The sequence below is a fragment of the Myodes glareolus genome, chromosome 15 (assembly GCF_982192425.1).
Source record: "Myodes glareolus chromosome 15, mMyoGla1.1, whole genome shotgun sequence".
NCBI classification, from domain to species: domain Eukaryota; kingdom Metazoa; phylum Chordata; class Mammalia; order Rodentia; family Cricetidae; genus Myodes; species Myodes glareolus.
This window is the reverse complement of record NC_142040.1, coordinates 63,684,191-63,710,457: the sequence shown is the minus strand read 5'-3', so window position 1 is coordinate 63,710,457 and position 26,267 is coordinate 63,684,191. Positions and strand designations below refer to the sequence as shown.

Here is a 26,267-nt window from a genome sequence, read left to right as displayed (position 1 = left end):
ATTGGCCTTCTCCTGTGATCTGATTGATACCTACCTTAATTGTCAACATAGAACCTGTTTGGTTGGAAGCATCACCTCAGCCCCTAACATCCTTATCCCCAAAAGTCTGGAATGTTGGGTTAGAAGTGTCACCCTAGCTCCTGATATTCATTTTGTAAATTTGAATGGAAAATTTCATTTCAAGTCCAACCCCTGGGAGTTGCTTCAGTCCAGACTCCACCTCTGAGAAAGCTTGCCATAAGATGATTCCTCCCCAGAAAGAGTCAAGACCACTCCCACAGGTTATGTAAACTGCCCCCCAGAGAATTAATACAAGGTCTCACCTTTTCTCCTTCCCCTTCTCCATATTTTTTTGGAGGACCTCCCAGGAACACTGGCATCCATTAAACCTGGGCTGATTCTAATTCAGTTTGATTTGGTCTGATTTGGATTATTGCATTGGTGGAGAGGCTACCGGGCTGGAAAAACATTACACAACCTTCATCCACTAACTGATGGAAGCAAATGCAGAGATCCACAGCCAACCACTCAGTTGAGCTCCTGGAGTTCAGTTGAAGAGAGGAAGGAGGAATTTTATGAACAACTAGGACCAAGATAATTATGGGGTAACCCACAGAGACAGCTGATCAGAGCTATTGATAGTTCATAGACTCTGGACGGACTGCTGAGGAGCCTGTCAGGGAGTGAACTAGGCCTGTTGAATGTTGTTGACAGATGTGTGGATTTGTCTTTTTGTGGGACACAAAAGGGCAGTGGGACCAGGATTTGTCCCTGGTGCATGAACTGACCTTTTGGAGCCCATTTTGTAGTTTAAGGTACCATAGTCAGCCTCCAGGCAGGGGGAGAGGGGCTTGGCCCTCCAGCAACTTTATATGCCAGGCTTTGTTGACTCCCAGTGGGAGGCATTACCCTCTCTGATAAGTAAATGACAAGTGTAGTGGTGGGAGGGAAAGTGGATGAAGAGGGAACTGTGGTTCATATATGAAATGTAATAATTTAAAATGTAAAAATACATCCTTAAATGGAGATTGACAAACCTTATTCTTCATAAAAAAAGAATGGCAATGATTTATAAGAATACAAATGAAGAGAAAGAAAGGGATATGCTATGAAGTTTGTATAGAGCTATCATTTCATTTGTGATATAGAGAAAAATGAATATAAAATGAATCAAAAAAACTGTAACAGTGTACAGGATCTAAAACCAAACATTTGAACATTCGAAGTAGAAGATGTTTGGCAAACTCTAACCAATTCACACAGTGTTATCAAATGTTTACATGAAAAAAAAAACATTAAAAAGCCAACAGGTGTGAAGTATTCCACAAAGGAATCATGAAACAGGAAATAAAATCCAGATCATAGCATATCATTGCACAATGGCAGGAATAAAAAAAGAAAATGAAATGCTGACAGTCAGTATGACTCTAAGAGCTTATGGGGAGTCACAACTAACTCTCTCTCTCTCTGTTTCCCTCCCTCCCTTTCCCTCTCTCTCTCCCTCTCTCTGTTTCCAATTTTGTCTTCTATATTATAGGGGAATGTGTTCAATCAATTTCAAATAGTAGGCTTCAACTCTATCCTCCTGTTTCTGTCTCCAGAATACTGGTATAACAAACATTTATACCACATTCTTCTCTATTTCTATTAATTTCCTTGTTAATTAGTGTTGTTTTAGCTTATTGCTGTTGGTGTTGTGGTAATTACTGTCAGCTGGTTAGTGCTGTAGTTTTTTTTTTTTCTTGTCTGTTTACATTTTGTGTTGTTGAAACCATTAAATTTATTCTTTATAAATGAGACCATGGATTGATCCCAATCCTGTAATCTTTTTAGCTGAATGTATTTCTTCTGAGCTGTATAATTTACAGCTAGAAAAAAAATGTGACTCAGTCTCGCCTGGATTTAACTCTGTCTAAACCCTGATAAATAATCAGCGAATGATGAGAAACAAAAAGACCTTCTACATGATAACTTAACCCACAGGTTTGACTGAGGTTCCCATTTGGGTACTTCACTCATTAGAGAGCAGCACAGAAAGCCAAGTGATTATGGCTGTGTCAAAAGAGCAGCAGGTGACAACTGAATTTCAAGGTGTCAGCCCACCTGGAGGAAACTGATGGGCAAGTCTCAGAAAGCCAAGGGCCCTAGACCTCAGACCCTGGAATGTCTTTTGTTTCTGCTCTGCCTTTACATATTTGTAGCTGCTCTCTTTCTCTGGTATCTGGCATGGTGTGAATGAGTGTGGGGAGCTCCCCACTGCCTGTAATGTAGTGTGTTTATCTCATAAAAGCATCCCAGTCTACTGAGCATTTTACCTGTGGATTACTATAAAGGCGACTTCTTCTCATGCTTTACTGTCTAACTGATAATAATAATAATATTAGTTTTAAGTAGAGTTTTGATGATTGAAATTAAAACAAAGAAGTGTGACACTGCTACACACATGAGCTTCTATTGAAGAACTATATAGACTGTGGCTTAGGTTAGGATTAAGAGAAACAATTGAGTCCCAGTTAGATCTACTAGCTTAAACTCTTAACCTTAATTTTGGGAGATGTGTTCACAGGTTTCAAAGTGCATCACTAATGTAACAAAGCTTTGAAAATTACTTCGACTAAGGTGTTTTTGTCAAATAGCTTTGAGGTTAAAAAACAAAACAAAACAAACAAACAAACAAAAAACCAAGAAGATAATCTATAGTTTTAGAAGGGCATATAGTTGAATGAAGAACTTGAAAAAGAACAAAAGAACAAAGAGGCCTCATTATTACTAGTTGAAGCACTCTTTTTGCTAGGATTAGTTGATGAGCAAAGGTGATGATTAGTTACTTGTACCCATCGATCTTCTGATATAAAAACTATTGATGAGTGGGTATGTACAGTAAAGATTTAATAGGATTTATATATGTGTGAATGTGTGTGTACATCTCTATATATTTCTGATGCTTTCATTCTGTGTGTGTATGTCTTATTCTTATTTGTTTGTCTTTTATTCCATTTTGTTCTCATTTTCAGGTGTTTGTTTGTTCTCTGAGAGCAAGAAAGGGTATGGATTTGCATGGGTGTGGAAGTAAAGAGGACCTGGGAGGCATTCAACAAGGTGAAAACAACATCCCCCCACAGCTCATTGAATATAGAGAAATGAAGCTGATTCCTCCATGGAGCCGTCACCAAACATTCTGGTCACATTGGTATAGGAAGACAATCTTCAGGGAACAGAAAGAGAAGCCTGGACATCCATTCAGCCACAAATCCCTCTACCTACAATATTTCCTACAAAACATCCTTGGCAATGATGGCATGACACTTGTGGGAGTGACCAATAATGGTCAGATTTAACTTGAGGCCGACAGAATGAAAGAAGGCCCATGCCCTATTCTTCCTGGATGACCAGAAACCTGAGACTGAATAATTCAAACACATTTGAATAAAACTAAATAAAATAGACAAAGCAAAAGAAAAAAATAGAGAGAGATAAATGAAATGTGTCTTAATGATATTCTTGCTATACATGTAGACCTGTACCTTGTCCATGTATTATCAGATGGAAGCAGGTACAGATACTCCCGAGAAAGAGGCCTGCCTACATCTTCCTGAATATGTCCTGTGGCTATCAGCTTGGCGTTTTGTGGGACTCCTAACAGTGGGAATAGGAGTGTCTCTTGTGTGGAATATTATTTTACACTGTGTGAAGAAGATACGTCATTGTGATTGGTTTAATGGAAAGCTAAACAGCCAATAGAAAAGAGAAGAAGGTAAAGTCATGAGACAGCTGTGGAGGAAAACAGAATGAGCAGCATGGTACCACAAACATTCACTGAAAGAGGTTAATTTAAGTTATAAAGGCCAGTTAGTAAAAGCTTAAGCTATCAGCCAAACTTTCACAATTAATAATAAGTTTCCATTTAGGGGCTGGCTGATGGTGCAGAAAAATCCACCTAGAGTTTCTGACTCTTGCCTGCTCTTGGAGCTCTTTCCTCTCACAGGGCTGCCTTGTCCAGTCTTGATAAAAGCGTTTGCTTTGTCTTATTGTATCTTGCTTTCCCAAATTTGGTTGTTATCACTTGGAAGCATGCTGCTTTCTGAAGGAGAGGAGAAGAGTGGCTCTGGGTGAGAGGTGAGGTGGCGGGGGCCGGGGAAAAGTGGACAAGAACAAAATGCAGCTAGGATGTATCCTGTGAGGAAAGATTCGATTTTCAATAAAAAATATCAGAAAATATATTGTATGAAAAAAATCTCTTTTCAATTGAAAAGAATGCATTCTTCAGATACGCTGCTATTAGGTGAGTACTCAGGTAAAAGAAATAAAAGAGCAGAGAGAGGAGAGCCTGCATTACTGTACTGTGGCACTTCTCCCATTGGCCAGACCATGGAATCAGTGCACTGCTTGTCAGCAGACAAATACATAAGAAAAATGTGGCCTGGATAGATAAGAGAATGAGTTACTGATGAGAATATGAAGGTGATAGTGATGTGTCTTACTGCATATTACCACATTACTCAAGAAGCCTTTCAGCTTCAGCATAAAACTAAAATTCAACCGACTGTGCTGTGGGAGGAGCACACTTATCCACCATGCTTGGTTTCCTGCATTCTATTTCAAGGTTATAGAAAGAGCAAGAGAACATATAGAAAACAAAGTTGATAAGTTTTGAGTAAAAAATTAATTTAGAGATCACCAAAGTAGACAATCTAGATTCTAACAAACACTCATGATTTCTCTTGTGTGAAAACTGGAGAAAGAAAGAAAAAAGAGAGAGAGTGAGAGAGAGAGAAAGAAAGGGGGTGGAGAAGGAATGTGGCAGAAGAAAGATAACAGAATTAAACAGGTAAACAGGAAGAAGATAAGGGTGCACAATATATTTGAGAATATGACCAAAATTATATAGTATACATGTACTCAAATGGCAATGATCACCACTATATTCTATAATAATTCTTATGCAATTAAAACAAACAAATACTAGAATTGGTGAAAAGAATGATTAGACCTTCCGGAAAGATATGATTTCTATGCAAGAAAACTGTGTTTCGTTGATGTGGAGATCCCTGCAAGGATCATGACCTACTGGGAAGCAAACCACAAGAGACAAAAAAGGAACACTTGCTTCAGCCCAAATTAGTTGGCACTGGTTCACACTTCTAGAGAAGTCTGACATCAGGCAAGTTATTGTAAGCATATTTAAATAAGTAGAATTTTGCAGCAAAGAAAAACATAAAAATCTTCTTTGTATAATACAATCCTTGATGCAGGAGAAGCCATAATTACATCAAAACTGAAAGTACGTATGCTCATGAAGATGGGTTCTATAGCATAAGGGCCTAGGATCTCCTTTTGTCTTTGACCAAGATAGCACAGGGTCAGCAGGTCAGCAGTCTATAAAGTACATGTGACTACTCCCCTAAGAATGGGTTCTATTTACTGAGAAAAAAAAAAGCTAAAAATAAATGTCTAAGGAGAGAGTCTTTGATAAACATTGCAGGGAAATTGTGAAGACTGGCAGTACAGATAACAAAGGTTACTACTTTATTAAAAACATCCATTCCCATACTTCTCAGATGTCTCTCAGCAGACAATCCTTCCCGATTAACATTTCAGGATTCCCTGGTGATCTGTGGGTACAAGGACCTCTGTGTTCCCAACTTTTGAGACAACATCAAATGAAGCCCAAGGTTATTAAATTCAATATATAGAACACGTAACTTCCAATCATTACAATCCAAGTGTTTGATTTAAATGTAAGTACCACTATTCTCTTACTGAATGTCAAATATTAAAATGATGTACTAAAATTGCATTCTCCATATTACTGTGAAAGTATTGAATTCCAGTAAAAAAATTCCACTATCTATCCTTAGAAGATGTACTTTAACATATATATTGTTCAAAGAAAATGCTAATAAATACAGAAAAATGATACTTTTACCATAAAAAATGGCATATGATCTGAGAATATTTCAATATTTGGCTAAAATTCATAGCACCAATGTGGTGGTTTAAAAGAAAATGGCCCCCATTGGGAGTGGTACTATTAAGAGGTGTGGCCTTGGGGGCTGGAGAGATGGCTCAGAGGTTAAGAGTATTGCCTGCTCTTCCAAAGGTCCTGAGTTCAATTCCCAGCAACAACATGGTGGCTCACAACCATCTGTAATGGGGTCTGGTGCCCTCTTCTGGCCTGCAGGCACACACACAGACAGAATATTGTATACATAATAAATAAATAAATATTTAAAAAAAGAGAGGTGTGGCCTTGTCAGAGGAAAGATCTTACTGTGGGGGTGGGCTTTGAGGTCTATGTCCAGTGTCACAGATTCCTAACACTGCCAAGGGATCAAGATTTACAACTCCCAGCTTCTTTTCAGCACCATGTAAATGTGCATGTCACCCGCCATGATGATAATGGACAAATCCTGTGAAATGTGAGCTAGCCCCAATTAAGGTTTTCTCCCTTAAAACAGGTTCCTTGGTCAAGGTGTCTCTCACAGCAATAAAACCGTAAGGAAGACAACCTGACTTCCATACCAAACAAATACAATTTAGTGAATTTTGCTATAATTTAAATAAGAATTAAAATTGTTTGTGACATATTTGTTAATATTGGTGGTAAATTAATATCACATCAACAGACTAAATTTTCTTCTCTGATGAATATTTATTTATTTTTTCAGTAGGGTTGCTTTTTATATTAAACTTTAAAAAAGCAGAACATATTAAAAATGTTTGATTACGTGTATAAAAATGTGTTTGTTGAGATAAAATGATGAGTCGTTCTTTGCATTTCTCAGAAAACCAAAACTTTAAAGTTGTATAGCTATCAAATCTAGAAAAAGAGAGAGAAGACACATAAGAAATATGACAATGGAACTACCAAGAAAAATAAATCAATTTGAAAAATCAAACTTGACAATCAAATGCATGATTTACAATAATTCAGTAGAAAATAAATCAAAAGTAGTACAAATTACATTATAAGTGACATGGAAAAGAGAAAGGGCAAATAAAAGCAGATGTGATTTTAAAAGTGGATTCTTTGTGTTTAATCCAGAAAATAAAAGGAACAGTTTAACTCTAGTTCTCATCACGAAACTAGAAATAAATCATGTAAATTATGTTGAAAGGAACTTTCAGAAGATGTGGTAGCACACACCTTTATTCCCTGCATTTGGGAAGCATAAGCTAGTTGTCTTGAAAAACAAAAGTGGGGAAAAGGAACTTTTAGAATGAAGAAATGAGCAAATTAAACAAACTGAATGCAGCAAGAGGTGACACTATATTCATGCAAATGTTAGATTTCATAGTGAAAATAATAGTTAAATAAACCACATTATACAAACGTCAATAATTCCCAAAAGTGATGGTGTAAATGTGCATCAATGTGCACATGATTTTGTTCCAGGACTTCTCAACTTCCTTCTTCAGAGGAAGTCTTCTCAGTACTGAATCAGTCAATGTTAGACCATTGACAAGGATTATAATTTAATACAATAATTAGAAAAATAAAACTTGTGTGTGCAATTTCATTTTGTTTTCTGTTTGGAAAATCCATTATTCTCCCTTTTGGTTTATTTAGCCAAGAATTCTGATCACTGAGCCAATATAAATGTGTGTGACTCTGAAGAAAATATTTCTTAGTCATTGTTAATCGTTCCTGAGGTCAAGTTCTCCAGAGAATGAGAGCAGTAGCCTACACAAGCATGGATATTAGCACACACACATACAAATACACACACACACACACACACATGTTACTACTTTTTTTATATTTGGAGATATCTTTTCATGCAATATGTTAGTTTTACTAATTCTTATATTTTTGTATGAGGAATTATAAAAACAAATTTCATCCATAAAAATTGGAAATAATTTGTTAGTTTTTGCATCATTGAATTATTAAAATAAAATATAAGTTATTCTTTGAAAATGTAATTAATCTTCTGAGGCTGTTTGAAAGAAAATGTTCTCCAAATGGAGTGACACTATTGGGAGGTATAAGTTTGTTCCAGTGGCCTTCTTGGAGGAATTGTGTCATTGTGCATTGTGGGCTTTGATGTCTCAAGGATGTTCAAGCCACACCCAGTGTCTCAGTTCACTTCCTGTTGCTTTTGGATCAGTTCTAGAAAACTCATCTCCCTTTCGAGAACCATGACCATCTGCATGCCACCAACCTTCAAGCATCATGTCCCACCAGGATCATTGTGATCTAAACATCTGAAACTGTAAGCTGTCACCCCAATTCCCAATTAAATATTTTTCTGCCCTCTTTTAAGACTGGATGGGGAGGGAGGAGGGAGAGTGGGGGAGTGGAGGGGAATAGAAGGAGGGTTGGAAGTGGAAGTTTTTTAATGAAAAAATTAAAATAATAATAATAAAAGAAGAGTTGCAGTGATCATGGTGTCTCTTCACAGCAATAGAAACCCTAACTAAGAGATCTTCTAAATATGATTTATTTTAAAATTACGCCCAAGTCATTGCCATAACTTAGATATAATTAGCCCCATAATGTTGTCTGGAGTAGTACTATTAGGAAGTGTGGCGCTTTTTTGGAATTTGGAATGTATATTATTTTATTGGATGAAATGTGTCATTATAGGGGTAACTTTCAGATTTCTTTTGCTGAGGATACGCCAGTGTCTCAGCTGATTCATTCTAAATTTCCTGTACAATTTAGAAATTTGAGCTACCTCTCCAGCCTACACACCACCACAGAATGTTGAATAATGGACAGAACCTCTGAAACTAAGCAAGCCACTCCAATTAAATATTTTTCCTTCATAAGAGTTCCCATGATCATTGTGTTTCTTCACAGCAGTAAAAGCCCTCACTAAGATAGATGTTGGTACCAGGAAATAGGCTATTATTGTGATAGGTCTGAATGTGTTTTTATTTTGAGGAATATATGACCTTTATGTGAAACTTAGGGGGAGTTACAGTTATCAAAGAAGTGGAATGCTTTAAGTACTGCTCAATGCGCCATGCTAGTAGGCACCTGGAAGACATTGGTTCTAAAAATTATTTGAACTGTGATTGACTGATTCAAGAAGTTTCAGAGGAGAAAAATTTCATTACATTGCTTCGAGATTGTTTTTGATGGTTTTGTGAAGAATGTGTCTGCTTTCTGCGCTTGTCTGAAAAGTTGCTAGTTTTGGATTAATTTCCATGGCACAGGAAATCCCCCCCACAAAAAAGAGCAAACTGAGCAGTGTAAGTTACAAAATTTAGGAGAAGAGGAACACAAAAATAGAGGAACTGAACTAAGTCCAGTATTCAAGAAGATATGGAATAAAGGAAGGTATGACATCAGGGCCAAATCTCAGTGAGTTAAATTTCTAATTTGTGAAAAGAAACTAAAGAAAGTTTAGAGCCAGGTGTGGTATTTCACAAGATTAATCCTAGTACTTGAAAGACAGAGACTGACAGATCTCTGAGGTGAGGATAGCATTGTCTAAAGATTCAATTTCAGAACAATCAAGCTTAGGTAGTTAAGGACAGAAAGTTGGTAAAGACATAATTGAACAATGAAGCCATGTTCTAGCCCTAGTAAACTGCAAAATTTGGCAGATTAAATCACACGGTTATGAAGTTGCAGACAGAAGAAAGGGCCTAAGGAATTTGTCTTTGAGATTAAGGAAAGTCACTGAGGACAGCAATGAGTCAGGGGTGTTCCTAATGAAAGCCTAGGAAAGAGGCCATTGTGTGAAGTTGTGAAACTGAAGAAAGGATAGCCTTAGAGAACCCCAAATGTTAGAAACGACAGAGTCAATCAAGAGATAACTGCTGAGGAAATCTGCTGAAAGACATTGGAACTAGCCCAAGAGAAAGAAGTGTGCTGACATCAACAAAGATGAATGGGTTTGAAGAACTGAAGAACATTTTGACATCAAGCATGGAGATACAGAGTGTAGAGTTTGCCCAGGTAGTCTGCAGTTTTTCTTTGGTCCAGGATTTCCTCACAGTGTTTCCTTCCATGAATTTTGGAATAGTAATGTATGCCCTATTTCATGATACATTGAAAGTATGTGATCGGACGTTGGATTTTATAGGTGACTACAGTTGAAAGATTACATGAATCTCAGAAAAGACTTTGGACTTTGAACTTCAAAACATTGTTGAGACTGTGACAGACTACAGGGATTTTTAAAAATGGAGTGAATATATTTTACATTATGATACTGTTATAAATTTATGGGGTCAGGGAGTGGAATGTAGTAGTGTGAATGTTATTGATCCCCATAATCTCATAGGGCGTGACATTATTAGGAGGCGTGGCTTTTTTGAAGTGTCTATTTCTGTGTTGGAGAATGTGTTTCACTAGGGAGGAGTGCTTTGAGGTTTTCTATGCTCAGGAATTAGTCCAGTGTCCCAGCCGACTTCGTTTTGCCTGAAAGATGTAGAGTTCTCAGCTACTTCTCCAGCACCATGCAATCATTAAATCAAATTTCCCTTTTGCTCTTAGTTTCTTCTAAATCAAATGCTATACAGGTAAGTTTCTAAAATGTTAAATACTTGCATAAAATGTGATCCATTGCTCTGAATTCGCAAGATACTGTGAATTCAAACTGTCATTCATATGAATTTCCTATGCCATATTTTAATACATTAACTTTTCAATTTCAAAATTTATCAATTTAATAATATGAAATAGTTACTGGGTTAATTTTTATGGCTATTCATTTATATTTTAATTCAGAGTTCTTTGACATTAATGCTACTGAATTCTTTTTCTGAAAATCTGAACATCCCAATATTGTATGATTTATTCTTTTTTTAAATCTTAAACTCAAATATTTGATAGGAAAATTTGGCGTTAGAAAATAGAAGATATTTAGCTGCTCTTTTCTCTACAAACAAAGGTGTAGTTAAATGGAAGTCGTCTTGAAAAGCTCTCAATAATTTCACACTTTACACACCTGAAAGCATTTTAATTAAAGTATTGGATATATTAATTGTTCTGACACTGTCATAACAAATCCTAAAAACATCAAGAAGTCACTTAGTTGTATTGAACTTGTTTCCCATCACTTCAGATATGCAAAAAAATGGTGATTTTATTTCTATTAGAACTTAGAATTCTCTTTTATTGTTTATATGTTTAAAATCAATGTAAGGGTGATTCTCTTTAATGTAGAACATTATTTGAAAGGGAAGAGTAACAGTGGGAAAGACTTAGTAATAAAGTTCATAGTAGATATATGTGACATCTTCAAAGTATTATAATTTAAACCTAGTGAAAATTATGGCAGTAATATAAAATACTGCACAATTTCAAAAAAGTTAGTTTATTCATTTCATCAGTAAGATGCAAGCATTTATTAACTTTTATTATCGTACCTATTTCATTGTAAAGATAGCTAAAAGTGAAGGTAAATATAAGGAAAATGGATATATTATTCTTGTCTTAAGTATATAAAACATTTTCCTCTTATTCATTTTATTATGTGCAATATAGACAACATATGTACAAGTATTCTGAAATAAATATGTTTCCTTTCTGCTGGGGAACCCCCTTTAGTCAATGGCCTTTGAGACACTGAACCACCTTGGTCGTAGCCTTGGGTACAAAAATATGCATGCTCACAAACATGCATCTCCTCCTCTCTCACCTGATTGCTGGATTTGGTTACTGTTGCTCATTCTTGCAGAGGACTGTGATCTGTGAGTCCCCCTAAATAATTTTATCCAATTATGAGGTAGTGTTGGACTACTTTATTCACATTTTCCTATATCTGGCACCCAACGTGGACTGACTGCATCCAAATAACACCTGAGAGAGTTTTAAAAAGGAATTCTAGACACACAAAAAAGCAGAGTTTAGTGCAACTTCTTGGTAGCCACATTTTTTCTTCCGGCACCATTGCTCCGTTTAAGAGAGGTTTTCCTGACTCAACAATTCTGAGCTAGTGCAAGACTACTTTATTCACATTCTCCTACACTTGTTCTCATTAAAGCAAAATATAAAACAAATAGAAACACCATATATTCTCTTTTATATTCCCATACTAGCTTCAAATCTTTGATGTATTTAACTTGGATCACAAGTGGACAAAGACAGTGGTGACATTAAAAATAGGGATAATAGAGTATAATAAAAAATAAAATTAGGAAGATGGGACCCTGGAGGGGTCCTTACCATAAGGTTTAAGCAGGAAATATTGTTTAAAAATTGGGGTAAATAAGGGGATAAGGCTACCTTAAAGGACAGGTGCATAAAAATTTATGCTGAATCCTCTTGTTGTCAACCATAATCAAAACACACTGTGGGATATAAAGTAGAGTGCATATGACATCAAAGAAAAGGAGAGAATACTGGGAGTTCATGTACTGAAGAGGCAAGGTGGGAAAGAAGAAAGAGTAGTGGGTCTTAACCAAAATTAAGAGTTTACTAGGAGTCTTATGGAAACTTACTAGTTAGTAAGATAACTTCAAAATATACCTCAAAAAAAGTTTGCACAAAATGACCCTGCAATTTTCATCGCAGAAGACATGGATCATTAAACTACAGTGAAAGGCATGAGATAAACTCTCTTGAGTTCCTGGCTGGGTATACCACATAAGTCTTCAAACAAGACAGGCTATTTGACCTTGATAACCAACAATAACATAATTGTAAGACCTTAATGCTCAATATACCGCATCTTTGGATATATGGCTTAGAGACATTAACGTCAATTGATGAGAAAAATCTGTCTTTAAGAGCTAGCTTTCAAGCGGATGTACAGGAAAGAAGAGAAAAAAAGAAAAAAAAAAGAAAAGAAAAAAAGAACAATGATCTGATTCTAGACTAGACTGTCCATGTTACAAAACTGATCAGTCTGGCAAGATATGGTTATTAGTGCAATGTCCATAATGAAAGAATTGTTATGGGGAAGCTAACAGTTTTCACACTATATCTGAAGCCTGTTATACAAGAAGAAATTTCAATCCTGGTACTCCAGTAATGGTTAAACTCCTTGGCAGGAAGTCATAGTCTCTAGGACAGTATTGCTAGTATTATTTTGCTAAATAGTGATAATTTCAAGTTTTCTTTTAAATATTATACTCATACCATTGACCTGGGATTCTCTGTACTTCAGTCAGATAAGCTTCTATTTTTGCAGTGGGCAGGGGTCAATGGAGAGCTGTTTAACTGTTTTACATTCTGAGAATGAAAGACTGGGTGCACAGCATTAAATTGTATATCTTTGTCAAACCTGAAAGACTCAGGACCACAAAAGCAACAGAAGAACAAGGAATGCTATGAAATGTTATCCCTGGACATGGCGTGGCTCCCACAGTCATGAACTCATAGCTTCTGTGGTTTCCTGAATAAGACCTATCCAAGATAAGGACAACTAAATTCTATCTAGAATATTTACCAGTCCCAATCTCTAACTTAAATCGAAAAAGATATACTGGCAGGTGATTGCTTCTCATGAAGGAAGAACCATTCTTATTTTTAAAGAATTAGTTAGCTTCCCCATGACCATGTGGATGGCCCCAGATCAATGTATATATCAACTATAATTAAACCAACTATTAGCACTGCTAATTGGAGATGGGGGAGCAGTAGTTGGATTCAGAGGATCTTGATGGAAGAAGAAATATATGAGAAGGAGGAGGAGGAAAAATTAAGTTGGTAGGAGGATTTTTTGAGGGTGATATAGGATAGATGAGTGAGACAAAAGCAGAGGTAGATGCGAGAATGTTTCAACATATATGTATATATATATGAAATTTTAAAGTATTTTAGAATATAAGACCTCGATGTATGTATTATACAGATGATAACATATATAAATGAATTTAATTTTATTTTATCTCATTATATTTTATTTTTTGTTATTTCTTAGAATTCTGATTGCTTTTTGATGAGAGACAGAAAGTGGATGGATCAGGATGGTAAAAGAATGGAGGAACTGAATGTAGTAGAGGAAAGGTAAAACAAACAGAATACATTATGCTATAATAATCTATTTCAAAAAAATGGGAGGAAACATCAAAAAAAGAAAAAACAATCTAAGTTAAGAAATTAAGTCACTAAAAATGATACTATCATCCAAACACAGTATGTGAAATTAAAAATAAATTAAAAATAAAATTAAAAACACAGAAGTCTCCCTCTAAAATTAGTAAGACATTTTCAAAATTTCACACCCTGTAACTTTATCTGTGGCATACCTATTCAGACAGCTACTTCTATTTATTACTATTTAATGTTAACATACTTTACCCCCTAAGTGAGAAGATCTACAGTTATACAAATTTTGGTATTTTCATGAATCAGAATCCTACTTCAGAAAGATATTTGTGTGTACAAGTATTGAATTATATCTACAAAGAAGATTTATTCCATAATTGCATGCCATAGTAGTAAAGCAGACAGCTCAGGTTACTTAGTACTTAATAAATTAATATGGGAATTTTAGGAACAGCATTGAAAAAGGCAATGACCTTTCAATGTCTCCCTTATTGAAAAATACAGCCATTCACTAAAGATACTTTGATTTTTATCTCTTGTATTAGTTATTCTACCTACTAACATTGTTACAAGGTCCTGAGATATATTCCTCATATAAGGATTAATATCTAAGAACTCTCTTCTGTGCGTTGCATGCACCTAAAACCTGACTCAGCACAGAAAAATTTTCTGTAAACGGTAATACTGAATATTTTCAAATTTGTTCCTTTTTTATTCTACAGCTACTCAGTTCTGCCATAACTGCATCCATGTAGCCATAGGTAGTATGCAACTAAATAAATGTTGTTGAGTATCTAAATTGATGCATCTTTTGGGGTCATCCTTTATCCGGAGTATTTTTTCATTAATACACCAAAAGTTGGTAAAAAGCACCATTATCCTTCAACCCTCTTTAACAGTTAGAAGATTTCAACCTTAAGTCAGGGGGCTCCATATTCAAGAAAGTAGCTTAGAACTAATCCTTTCATTAAGGCATCATCTTTCTTCAGCCTAATTATGAATAAGAGGACGTGAAAAATTGCCCTATTCTTTGCTCACCTCTTCTAGAAAATTTTATTGATTTTGCATTTATTTAAATCAACATCAAATGTTCATTGACTAAGTAGTAAAATACACGTGAATTATGTATCTTTATATTGTTTTATCGTCAAAGAATCATTTTTTTCTGTTTCTCTTGTTTTATATCTATTTCAAAAACTAAAGGATCATTAAAAGGATATAGAAGTTTATAATAAGTAAATTATTTGCTATGCACTTTGCTATGCACTATGCTATGTTTTAATGTTCATGCACTTCTCATTCCTTAGAACACACTGATGGGTAAAAACACATGATGCATGCAGATAAATCAATTGTTTCATTTTGATATGTGAATGTGAATATCACCGAATTGTTTCAGATTTTTCTCTGTCTTCTGTACACAGACGCCCCTCAACTTCTACATACTATAGATAGAACAGCTGCATCCCAATCTCTGATGGGCCACATAATTGATTGCTTGTGATCTTGCACAGTCTGCATATGAGGTAAGTACCATGGTTTGGATCAAGAACTATTTTTCTTTTAACCAGTAACTATAAAGCAAGAATAAGTAGCCACACAGGGAAAAGGAAGAAGCTGAGCCTGCAGTCACTGCTCTGAATTCTGTTGTAGCTGTTGGTCTGAAGGGTGTTAAACAGACGAAAGAGCAGCTGCTTCCACAAATCAGCAATTAATCAGAATTAAGCTTTCCCGATGCATTTTTTTTTGTTCTAAAATTGAGGCGGTGCATGGCTAATCTGGCTCATATAATAATCATGGTTTCCTCAAATTTTTGACATAACACTGTTTTTAAGGAAAGGGAAGTTGATCTGACATTATTAGTAATTTTATAACTACATTCTTTTGTGATTTTATCAACATCTCAATCATTTTAAGCTACATGAAAATATAACAACATATAAATTATTCATAGATATTAGGCAATATGTTCATGTAATTTAGCAAGCTAATTTAGGAATACATCTTAACAAGTGAAGTAATTATTAAATGATAAGAGGTAAAGTATTATTTAAGATCATGTCCGTGAGACAGAAGAGAGTGAAATAGAGTAGCAGTCAATAGCAATAGACCAATCAGAACAATGGTGAAATCTGAAACAATTGTATGATAATAAGGACAAAGGTATTTGATTGCATGCCCAATAAAAACTTCCTGTACAGGGAAAAGACAACATTAATGCAGAAGCATAATTCAGTATGTATAAATAACTTGTTTAACAGATATAACCTGAGATATTCCTGTTTTTCACAATAATTTTGATTTTCCCAGTATAAGGAATGGCTTTCTATAATTCGTGCCACATGGTATTGTCCCTTCATTTGCCACCTCCCCCTTCATTTCACCACAGGATTTCTCAAAAGAAGAAAAAAATAACAAGCAATTCTAAAGGAATCGAAACAAACTTACTTTTCCCACATACTGTGGATCTGGTCCCATATGTTCTTCTAAAACAAAGAACTGGTTCCATACCCATCCCCTCTTGGGACGATGGTGGACTTCCGTCTCCCCTTCAATGTGTTTGGTTTGGTTTCTGGTCACCTTGATGGAGCTGTGGTGAGCAGTTCCATAACACCTCTGCACGAAACAGAGACACACAAGGACTGGGCAGATGCAAGATGTGCTCGTAACTTTCATTGTAAAGATCACTTCCCGTTCACACTCCGTCTTGTCTTTGTGGACTACAAAGGCTCAGGGTGCATTCAAGAAGAAAGCCGAAGCATCTCTTGGAAGGACAGTCCAGAGTAGGTCATTTAGTCTGTCCATGATTTAACTGCCCATCAGCAAAGTCAGACCATATTTACATCCTTCTTCATGGCTGGAATCTCAGGGGCAGCCATTAGATCCCAAGTTGTCTCTGTAGGTGAAGCCAGCTCATCATTTTCTACCTAATGGGAAGAGAGAATTTGTACATGTTACTAAACACCTGACTTTTAGTTACATGTTTCGAAGACAAATTATTTTTTACTAAGGCACGTAGATGGTGGGTGTGAATTTGTCTAGAATACACCCTTCTGTGCTTTGCTGTGAAGGTATTTTTGAGAGATATGACTGAGGCGAGAACAATACTGAATGTGGATCTTCACACTCCATGGAGCAGGATTCTGGGCAGGATGAAAGAAGAAAGAGGATACAAATATAAAGCTGAGCTCACATGTGTCTCTTTTTGCTTCCTGACTGTGGATACAATGTAATCACAGACCTCGCACTCCCTTGGCTTGCCTTCATTGCCATGAAAGCCTACACCTATGCAAACCCTATGTTAAAACAAATCTTTCCTCCCTTAAGTTACATTTTCTATGATATTTGGTTCCAGCAATGAGAAAAGTAATCAATGAAACTATAAAATGATAATGTGCAAATGTTTTCAAAAATACACATAAACACACATGCTTGAATATATTTTACGTGTAATTTTTTACCTTTGATTGTCATCCTTAATTACACATGTACCTATATATGTTATTCTATACTTATACTTTTGGTAAATACAAGAAAAAATAATGTGTATATTACAAATTAGTACTGGAGGAAAATCTACAACCACTAATTTACTACAACAATCTATAAACATTGGTTATCATATACAGAGAAGTGTGATCTTCACTCCCATCAACAACAACAGACCGAGAACACTACAAAATACCATAGCCATTCAAATGCCAGAATTATGAAGGACAGTCCTAGTGGATATATTTACAAATGCTCCCCTAACGTTCAGATATCATTGTGGAAGACTGGATGGAAAAACTGTAAGAGCCAGAGAAATAAGGAGTTTGAGGGGAAATAGATAGTGTCTCCTAGTAACAAAAGAAGCTATGGTCATAAATTCTAACCCACATGACCACCAAAACCTGAGCTGAACAAGAGTGATAACAATTAACATACCATACTGGAATGTGGGATTAGAGTCCGTGAGGCATCAACCTTACACAAATACTAAAAGCAACTTGGTAAATCTGGGAAAGGAAAGAGGGCCTTCCTAGAAAATAGCATACCAAATTGCTGTCCAGTGGCAAATGGAGAGCCATGAAGACAGCTCCAAAGCTGATGGAAATGCAAACTTTTACATCCACTTTGGATATCAGTATGGCAGTTTCTCAGAAAATTGAAAATCAATCCCAGAAAATCCCAAGACCCAGGAAATCCATTACTGAGCATACTGCAAGGACATTTGTTCAACTACGTTCATCCTATCATTATTTGTAATAGCCAGAATGTTGAAACATCCTAAGTGGCCCTTAACCAAATAATGGATAAAGAAAATGTGGTACATTTATACATAGGAGTACTTCTCAACCATAAAAGACAATGACATCTTGAAATTTGTATGCAAATGGATGGAACTAGAAAAACATCTTTAGTGAGGCAACCTAGATCCAGAAAGATGAGCATGGTATGTATTCACTCACGAGTGGACACTAGCTGCAAAGCAGAGGATAACAAGCCTATAGTCCATAACTACAGAGAAGTAACAAGGAGAACCATAACAGAAACATATATAGCCCTGGAAAGGGGAACTAGACAAGATCTCCTGAGAAAATTGGTAGCATGGGGTTGGGTGAAGAGAGGGCTGAATGGAAGGAGAAGGTGGGAAATGGAGGGGGAGGAGAATTAGAGGGAAAAGCACACTTGAGATGTCAGAAGGACAGGGATGGAGAGCAAGAAAGATGTATCTCAAATGAGTGAGTCATACAGGGCTAGCAAAAAACCTGGCACTAGAAATTCCCAGGAATCTACAAGGATAACTGCAGTTAAAACCCTAAGCAATAGTGGAGAGGGTTCCTGAACAGGTCTTGCCCTGCATTCAAATTGATGACTATCTTAAATGTCACCATAGAACCATAACACAGCAACTAATGGTAACAGAGGCAGAGATACACAGCAGAGCACTGGACTGAGCTCCCAAAGTCTAGACAGAAAGAGAGAGGGGTGAGAATATGAGCAAAGAGGTCAAGACCGTGATGCGCAAAGCCACTAAAACAGCTTCCCTGAGCTAATGGGAGCCCACCAACACTGGCCTGATGGCAAAGAAACCATCATAGGACCATACTGGGCCTACTGAATGTGAATGACAGTTGTATGGCTAGGGCATACTGTGTGGCCCCTGGCGGTGATAGTAGGATTTATCCCTACAGCTTGTACTGGCATTTTGGAACCCATTCTCTTTGGAAGGGTAATTTGTTCAGCCTAGATATAGTGGGGAGTTTCTTGGTCCTTCCTCAAAAATCAATGTTCTATACTTTCTTGTCTCCCATGGGAAACTTACCCTTTCTGAGGAGTGGATGGGAGGGTGGAGTCTAGGGGTGAAGGTGGAGAGAAGGGAGAGAAGGAGAGCAGGGGAACTAGGATTGGTATATATATATATATATATATATATATATATATATATATATATACATACATACATATAGTCAAATAAAATGTAAAACAGATGAAGCTCATTGGGAGAGTAAATACAGCTGAAAATCCATACAGGCTTGAGAACAGGTTGACAGAGTAAAGTATAAAAGAGAACGCCATTTGGGCTCATCCTTGGCTTCATACATTTTCGCAGGTACTTTTCTTGTTTCTCTAAAGTGTGGACTTTATATCCAGGCAAATGTCAAATATCCAAGCTGGGGGTTGACTTCAATAAAGATTTGATTTTACTACACATTTTCTTTGCTGCTGTATCAAGCAAAGCTTTCTGGTAAAACAGTGATAACATTTCCAACAGTAAAAAGTTTTTATTGGTTCATATAAAAAATATCCAGGATCTCAACTTAGATTTTGTTATATTTAAAGGCAGTGTGACTTGTTTACTTGATAAGGAACATGAATGTCTTATGTACTTCTGTATTAAAGTGTAGTTCACGATGACAATGTTTCAGACCATCCATAGTCCTTCTTTATCTATAAGGAGCTTTTCTAATAAATTAGACTTGATATTTATGGCATTTTATTTGTGGTATGAGATTTGTGGAGAAGTAAAACTGGGGTTATATTTCAAACATCTAACAAATGTGCTAATCACATTTTACACTATTTTGTGAGAGCAGAGATAGATACATGTTTCACTGATTTTATTTAATTGATTCAAAATTTCCTGTAGTTTATTAGTAAAAAAGAGTATTGTTCTAGGCTAGGTTCAAAGTTATACAGGCACTGGAAAGAGAGTCAAAACTCACAAAATTTATTATAATTTTTAAAAACATTTCTGCAGTATTCCTATTTGCATAATCCAAATTCTTCAAGTCTCAATAGTCATATCTACTTAAACTTTTGACTGAAGTAATTGCCTTCAATGTTCATTCCACTTTACTTAATACAAAATTATTTTGGTGTTATATATTTTTAATTTCTCCTGGACTTTTGTCAACTAATGAATTTCAAGGAAAGAGATTTTAGTAACACTTTTTAGACTCCAAAGTGAGAAATATATAGAAGGTGATATTACCTTAATGCTTTCTCACCATTTGGTGTGATTTCTCAAATGAAATTAATATCATTGCTCTTTATAAATAACTTAACAAAGCATAACTTAAGAGTGCAATGTGATAAAAGTTACTTTAGAAATGCATTACACATACGATGAATGAGTGATCTTCTTTACAATGTTGATCCTGTGTATCATTGTAAAAATATGTAAGTGCATTTTCAACTGCCTGCCCGTTAAAAGTTGTAAGCTCTTGTTACAGTTATGAAAAGTAATAAATACATTGAAGAAATTAGAGAAATAAGCATAACTATTGAGCTTTTTTAAAATAATATCCTAACTCAGCCGATATGTCATAGTCCAACAGTGACTGTAAGTGTTTGAAGCCACCTCCAGTGGCAAAAACATGATTGTTTCTGTGTCTTACCCACATTATTTCTTACTTCTTTCTAAACACAGTTCTTAAGGAGTCTCCTCACTTCAGATAGTAATAAAATATTCCTTCAAAAATTGCGTTTGTAACTTCCCAAAAAAATCTAGGTTTGTGCTAAAAAAATAGAATTTCTAGTATGAGTGTGATTGCAATAACGCCCCCAAAATGTAATATCTGAAGAGGAGAATATATGAACAGCAAAAAGGAGATTTCTCTCCCTTGTGTTCTGAGTTCTGCCTGAGTTGTCTGACATTGCTTGCAGACGTTCATCCCTGGCACTTGGAAAAATACACTTTTCAGAAAAGGAGTTAATAAACCAGTACCATCAGGAGACCTGGCCTGTAATGTTCATTTTAAAGAGCAATATGCAATTTATATTGGTATTTTTTTCTGAGATTCATATTTCTTACACTCCAAATATCATTTCTTGTAAATAAAACCCTTGACTAGAACCACTTTTTAATTTAAATTTATGAATCTTAGATTTAAAAAAAAAGTCTGGGGAGACTCTTCTATCTAAAAAAAAAAATTCCTAAAGCACCAAGATAAAAACCATGCTGGTCATAAATTCATGGTTCTTCTGATGCTGTGTCTTCAGTACATACTACCAATGCACATCTTCACAAATGGGAATCAAAAATGGGATGTGGCGTTGAATAGATATTTTTCTAAAGAAGAAATATAAAGGAATAAAAGTACTTTAAGAAGTGTTCAGCATCCTTAGCTATTAGGAAATAAAAATTGAAAGTATCTCCCCCTATGAAAAAATCCTGACATTAAGAAAACAAATGACAGCAAATTCCAGTAATGATGTGGGAAAAGGGCCCATGCACTCTTGTTGGAATGCAAACTGGTGCAGATACTGTCAAATCACCAAAAATTCTCTTTAGATTTATCGTTTGACCTACTTCATTTCCCACTACAGACACACATGCCCTTTCATGATCATCTTATCTACTCCCAATGTTGGTGCACAGTTACAGTCTCTGTTTACATTAGCTGATAAATGAAAATATTTATATACCACATATCCATATACAATGAAATTTTATTTAACAGCAAAAAATAAAGAAATTTGCAAGTCAATATACAGAAGTAGAGAGATTGTGCTGTATGTGGTAACCTGGATTCAGATATAGAAATGGCAAATGTTCAAGCTCACATATGGATTTTAAAAAAGAAAGTTTAGATTGTATGTTTACCTTAGACATTATGGTGAAAGGAGTCAAGAAACAAGTAAGAGGCCAATGAGGGGGGAACGTGACAGGGGAGGGATCATAGAGAACAAGTGATATGAAGGGGGAAAGTAGGGGTGAAAAAGAGAGTGTTTTTAAAGGGGGGAGAAGAGGGATGAGACTGTAGGACACAGGAGGTGTAGGATGGGGGGGTCAAAATTCTGTCAATGTGTTAAAAAAAAGGAAACTATCTATTATATACTATACAAGGAGGTCAGTTGGAGTTATTCTACAATGAAGGTAACAATGCTCTTCCCAGAAATCATAGGCTGTCAATTTAAAAAATCACTACCAGGTATCAGATACTTCTACTGGGTTGTTGGCCAGGGGCATTCCACAGACTACTACTAAAGACAACATTTTGGTAACAGAAAATACAGAAATCAAGTTCATACTGGAAGGTGCCACCAGGTTGTTGAGGGTGAGAAGTGCTTGAGACATTGTATATCATAACAATTTGCTTGGCAAGTTGCAGTCATGGGTGCATATAAAATATAAATGTTAGGAGGGCGATTACCTTCTTTCTGACTGGATTTAAGAAATGATCTACAGGAGGAAACACATGCCCACTACTCTAAATCTATCAGGGAAGCCATAGCTCAGGAACTCATATACTACAGGCTAGACCCTCCTGTTACTATTTTGTCAAATGGATTTACTATTATCCATATCAAAAGTTTATTTTTCCAGTGAACACAGATAATCCCAAATGGTTAAGGTGCAGAGAGTAAGTGGTTATGCATTGCTCAGATTTAAATGAGATATTTATATTACACTCCTTCCCTGAGAGGTTTTGGACTATAGAAAAGAATAGGCATGGAAGATTATAATAGTTACAGGTGATATTGGAGTCCCCTCTGTGTGCTGTATTACCATTAGTGAATAAAGAAACTGCCTTGGCCTGCTTATAGGGCAGAACTTAGGTAGGCGGAGAGAACAGGACTGAATTCTGAAAAAAAAAAAAAAGGTGGACTTAGGGATATACTATGATGCCACCATCAGAGTCAGGCATACCGGAACTTTGCTGGTAGGCCATGACGTCGGGGTGATATACAGATTTATAGTAATTGGTTAAATTAAGATAGAAGAGTTAATCAATAAGAAGCTAGAGGTAATGGGACAAGCCGTGAATTAGTACAGTTTCTGTGTGGTTATTTTGGATCTAAGTTAGGTAGGCAGCCGGGACAAACAAGTGGGCCCTCCCTCCAACATAGGGGTTAGGGAGAGCTGAGCAAAATGACTGTTTTCTGAACAAGATCTAACTATTATAAACTTGCAGCAGCTCAAGTTAGCAGCAAAAATTCACACTATGTCTGGCCATGCTACAAACCAGACGAAGAGTGAGAACAAGGTCTCAGTCATCTGAGCTGGCGAGTTATGGGCAGGTAATATCTGTTGGAAGAGTGAGAGTCGATTTTTGTTAAGACATGGGTCCCTGCTTAGTTAATGATTACACAGTGTGAGGACCAATATCTAATTGTATAAGCAGCACATATTGGACTCTGCATATATATTTTGTAAAAAGGACATAAAGTTGAAAAGAAGATGGGATGAATCTAGAAGAGTTACAAATTAAAGTGTGGAATAAATATGATCAAAATGTGTTTATTACATGTACATTTAAAATTCTCAGATAATAAATAGCATAGCACATTTCCCTTTCTATTTCAAGTTTTGAAAATTATCTTCATAAAAGTTTGATGATTTCTTTTCTAAATGACCCTTTACCTTTCTTATAAATGACAGGACAAATAGTATTGCACATGTTCATAAAACATAATCACCTTGAACTTTAAAGTCTTGCATTATGTATTATTGGTATAGCTTATTCGTTTTATCTAAAACAATAGTACCTTAAATATATAAGATATATATACCATATTGGGTGAAATTTACTTAGGAATTAGTTTTATTTGGTGATCATTAATGACCTTTTATGAATAAACAGCAGAAGCATTGTTATCCAGAGTTTTACATACTTAGAAAAAATACCCATAGGAAAAGTTTCAATATATTTACTAAGTGAAAATATGTAAATGTAAATTCACTCTGAGCAAGTATATTCTATAATAAACAATGTTTCCAAATCTTGATGAAATAAGGCTATCTTGGAACAGTTAAATTGAAACTTCAATATAGATACCAGACTTAGACTGGAATGGACACTTGAATCACCATTCTACAGTTCAGTCTGTCTGATGAATAGACTTCCTTTATGAGAATGACTTATTGTGAAAAGAGAGCAACCTTACTCTTCCTGCAAGAGGTTCTTTAGCCATCCTGAGATTGTCAGGCATACTAAATATGAAATGGTTGTATTTGGATATCTTAATTGCAGTCATTAGCTGTGAAAATTACAGATCTGGAATAAAAGAACATTATCTTTTCCTTAGTTGTGATTCTTTATGTGTGCTACATGGTAATATCCCAAACTAAGGCACATGACTTACAGAGGATTTTAGTATTTAGCTTTTGTCACAGAGCCCAAGGTCATTCACTGGCCTGTGATACATAGACACAGCTTTCTTTATGAGCTAGACATGTCTTCAGATACTTGTTTGATTCTGGAATGACAGCTTTTGAAGACTTCTGTATCCACTCACGACTATGTGTGTACAATTCTTACTTCAAGTCTCTTTTTTCAGTAGATGATGGTATCTGCATCTTAGTTTTAATTATATTATTTCATTCCTTAGCACTCCATTTTAACTCTTTTCTCTGTAACTAGTGGAAGTTTTTATTTCACAATATACAATTTGTGAGTTGAATAATTAAATTCACCCCTCCATCTGCCAATTAGTATAAATAGTTTTTGTTTAAAGTCCAAATGCAAATTTGTGTACACCACAGAGAATCGTCAAGAGCCTTCCTCAGTCCTTTGTCTCTGACTCAGAGTATCTCGCCTCCTGCCATAATTAAAGCAACTGTGCCAGGTCAAGCTGTTTGACTGTAGGAAGGGTAAAATCTCATTCTCCTACTTCGCACAGTAGCGCATGCGTGGAATAGCAGCATCTGTAAGACTAAAGCAAAGCGAGGCTGGGTGAAGCATGTCTGGGCTGCAAGTAAGATTTAGGCAAGCTTGCATTACATAAAAGACCTTCTCTGAAAACTAACAAATGAAAAGGAAAAATTTATTATAATTCCCTTATCCTTTACTTCAAAATTCAGACATCAAAGTTCATTGAGGTAGCCCTGTCTCTAAGCTTCTGTGCTCTGATCTGAATTATTCTAGAGAAGTCTGCTATTTGTCTTGTTTTGTCAAAATCGTTGACAAAAGCAGTTTAAAGGAGCAAGGGTGTATTTTGGCTCACACTTCGGGGATCTAGTCGTCCTCAAGGAAGGAAGATTTGTGAAGACAACCCCATTTTATAGTCAATCACAAAACAGAAAGTGATCCATGATCACTTTATCTCTTTATACTTTATACTGAGCTCACTTTATCTCTTTAATTTATTGTTGAACTCCAAATTGTGCAATGTCATGATTAAAGTAAATCTTTCTAACTCAAATGACATCATCTCTAAAATCTCTTTCAGGATTTTATAGAATCTTATGTGAAGTGAACACCGATGGCCATCACACCTCTGCATCTGAGTTGTCTTAGTCTTTTCACATTTAGTGGATTTTCTTGCTCCTATATTAACTGGTTTAGTTTACTTCATTATTGTAGCCAGTGAGTAAACATTTGTAGAGCGAGGAAGAAAATAAAACCGTGAACAAATTAATCCTGACTCTGGCAGTACTTACATTGTTAAGATAGTTAGCTTTAATTTGTGTCTTTGTGGATCCAGTCTGTCTGGACACTCACCTTCCTGGACCTGGAGGGAGAGGGGAGGAACTTGAACTTCCCACTGGGCAGGAAACCCTGACTGTTCTTAGGGATGGGGAGGGAGGAGGAGAGGGAGTGGGGGGAGTGGGAGGGTGGTGGGAGGAGAGGCGGAAATGGAAACTTTTATAATTTAATAAAATTACAAAAAAAAGAAAGAAAATATTGTTAAATAGTCCTCCAGCAAGAGAATAAAGGTAAATACTTACAAAAAAAATAAAACTGTACTATAGAATCCAAGTAATTTAAAACATGTGTTGACTTAAAAACTTGGTTCTTTTTCAGCTTGACAAAACACACTGGAGAACTCTTAAAGTGACAAAGTCCCAGTTTAACAATTGTACCACTCATTACTGAGATCT

The 26,267-nt window shown here is 35.9% G+C and overlaps 1 protein-coding gene across 4 annotated transcripts in view; it reads right to left on the bottom strand.

Annotated features, from left to right (window-relative positions):
- The window catches only part of Cdh18 (cadherin 18), an 840,836-nt gene that overhangs the window by 237,162 nt on the left and 577,407 nt on the right, over window positions 1-26,267 (bottom strand). For all 4 annotated transcript variants that reach the window (XM_085676602.2, XM_048457031.3, XM_048457032.3 and 1 more), the window contains one exon: window positions 16,403-16,881. In XM_085676602.2, the coding sequence (XP_085532728.2) occupies window positions 16,403-16,630 (228 nt within the window). In that variant the 5' untranslated portion in view covers window positions 16,631-16,881. The remainder of the gene's footprint in view (window positions 1-16,402; window positions 16,882-26,267) is intronic.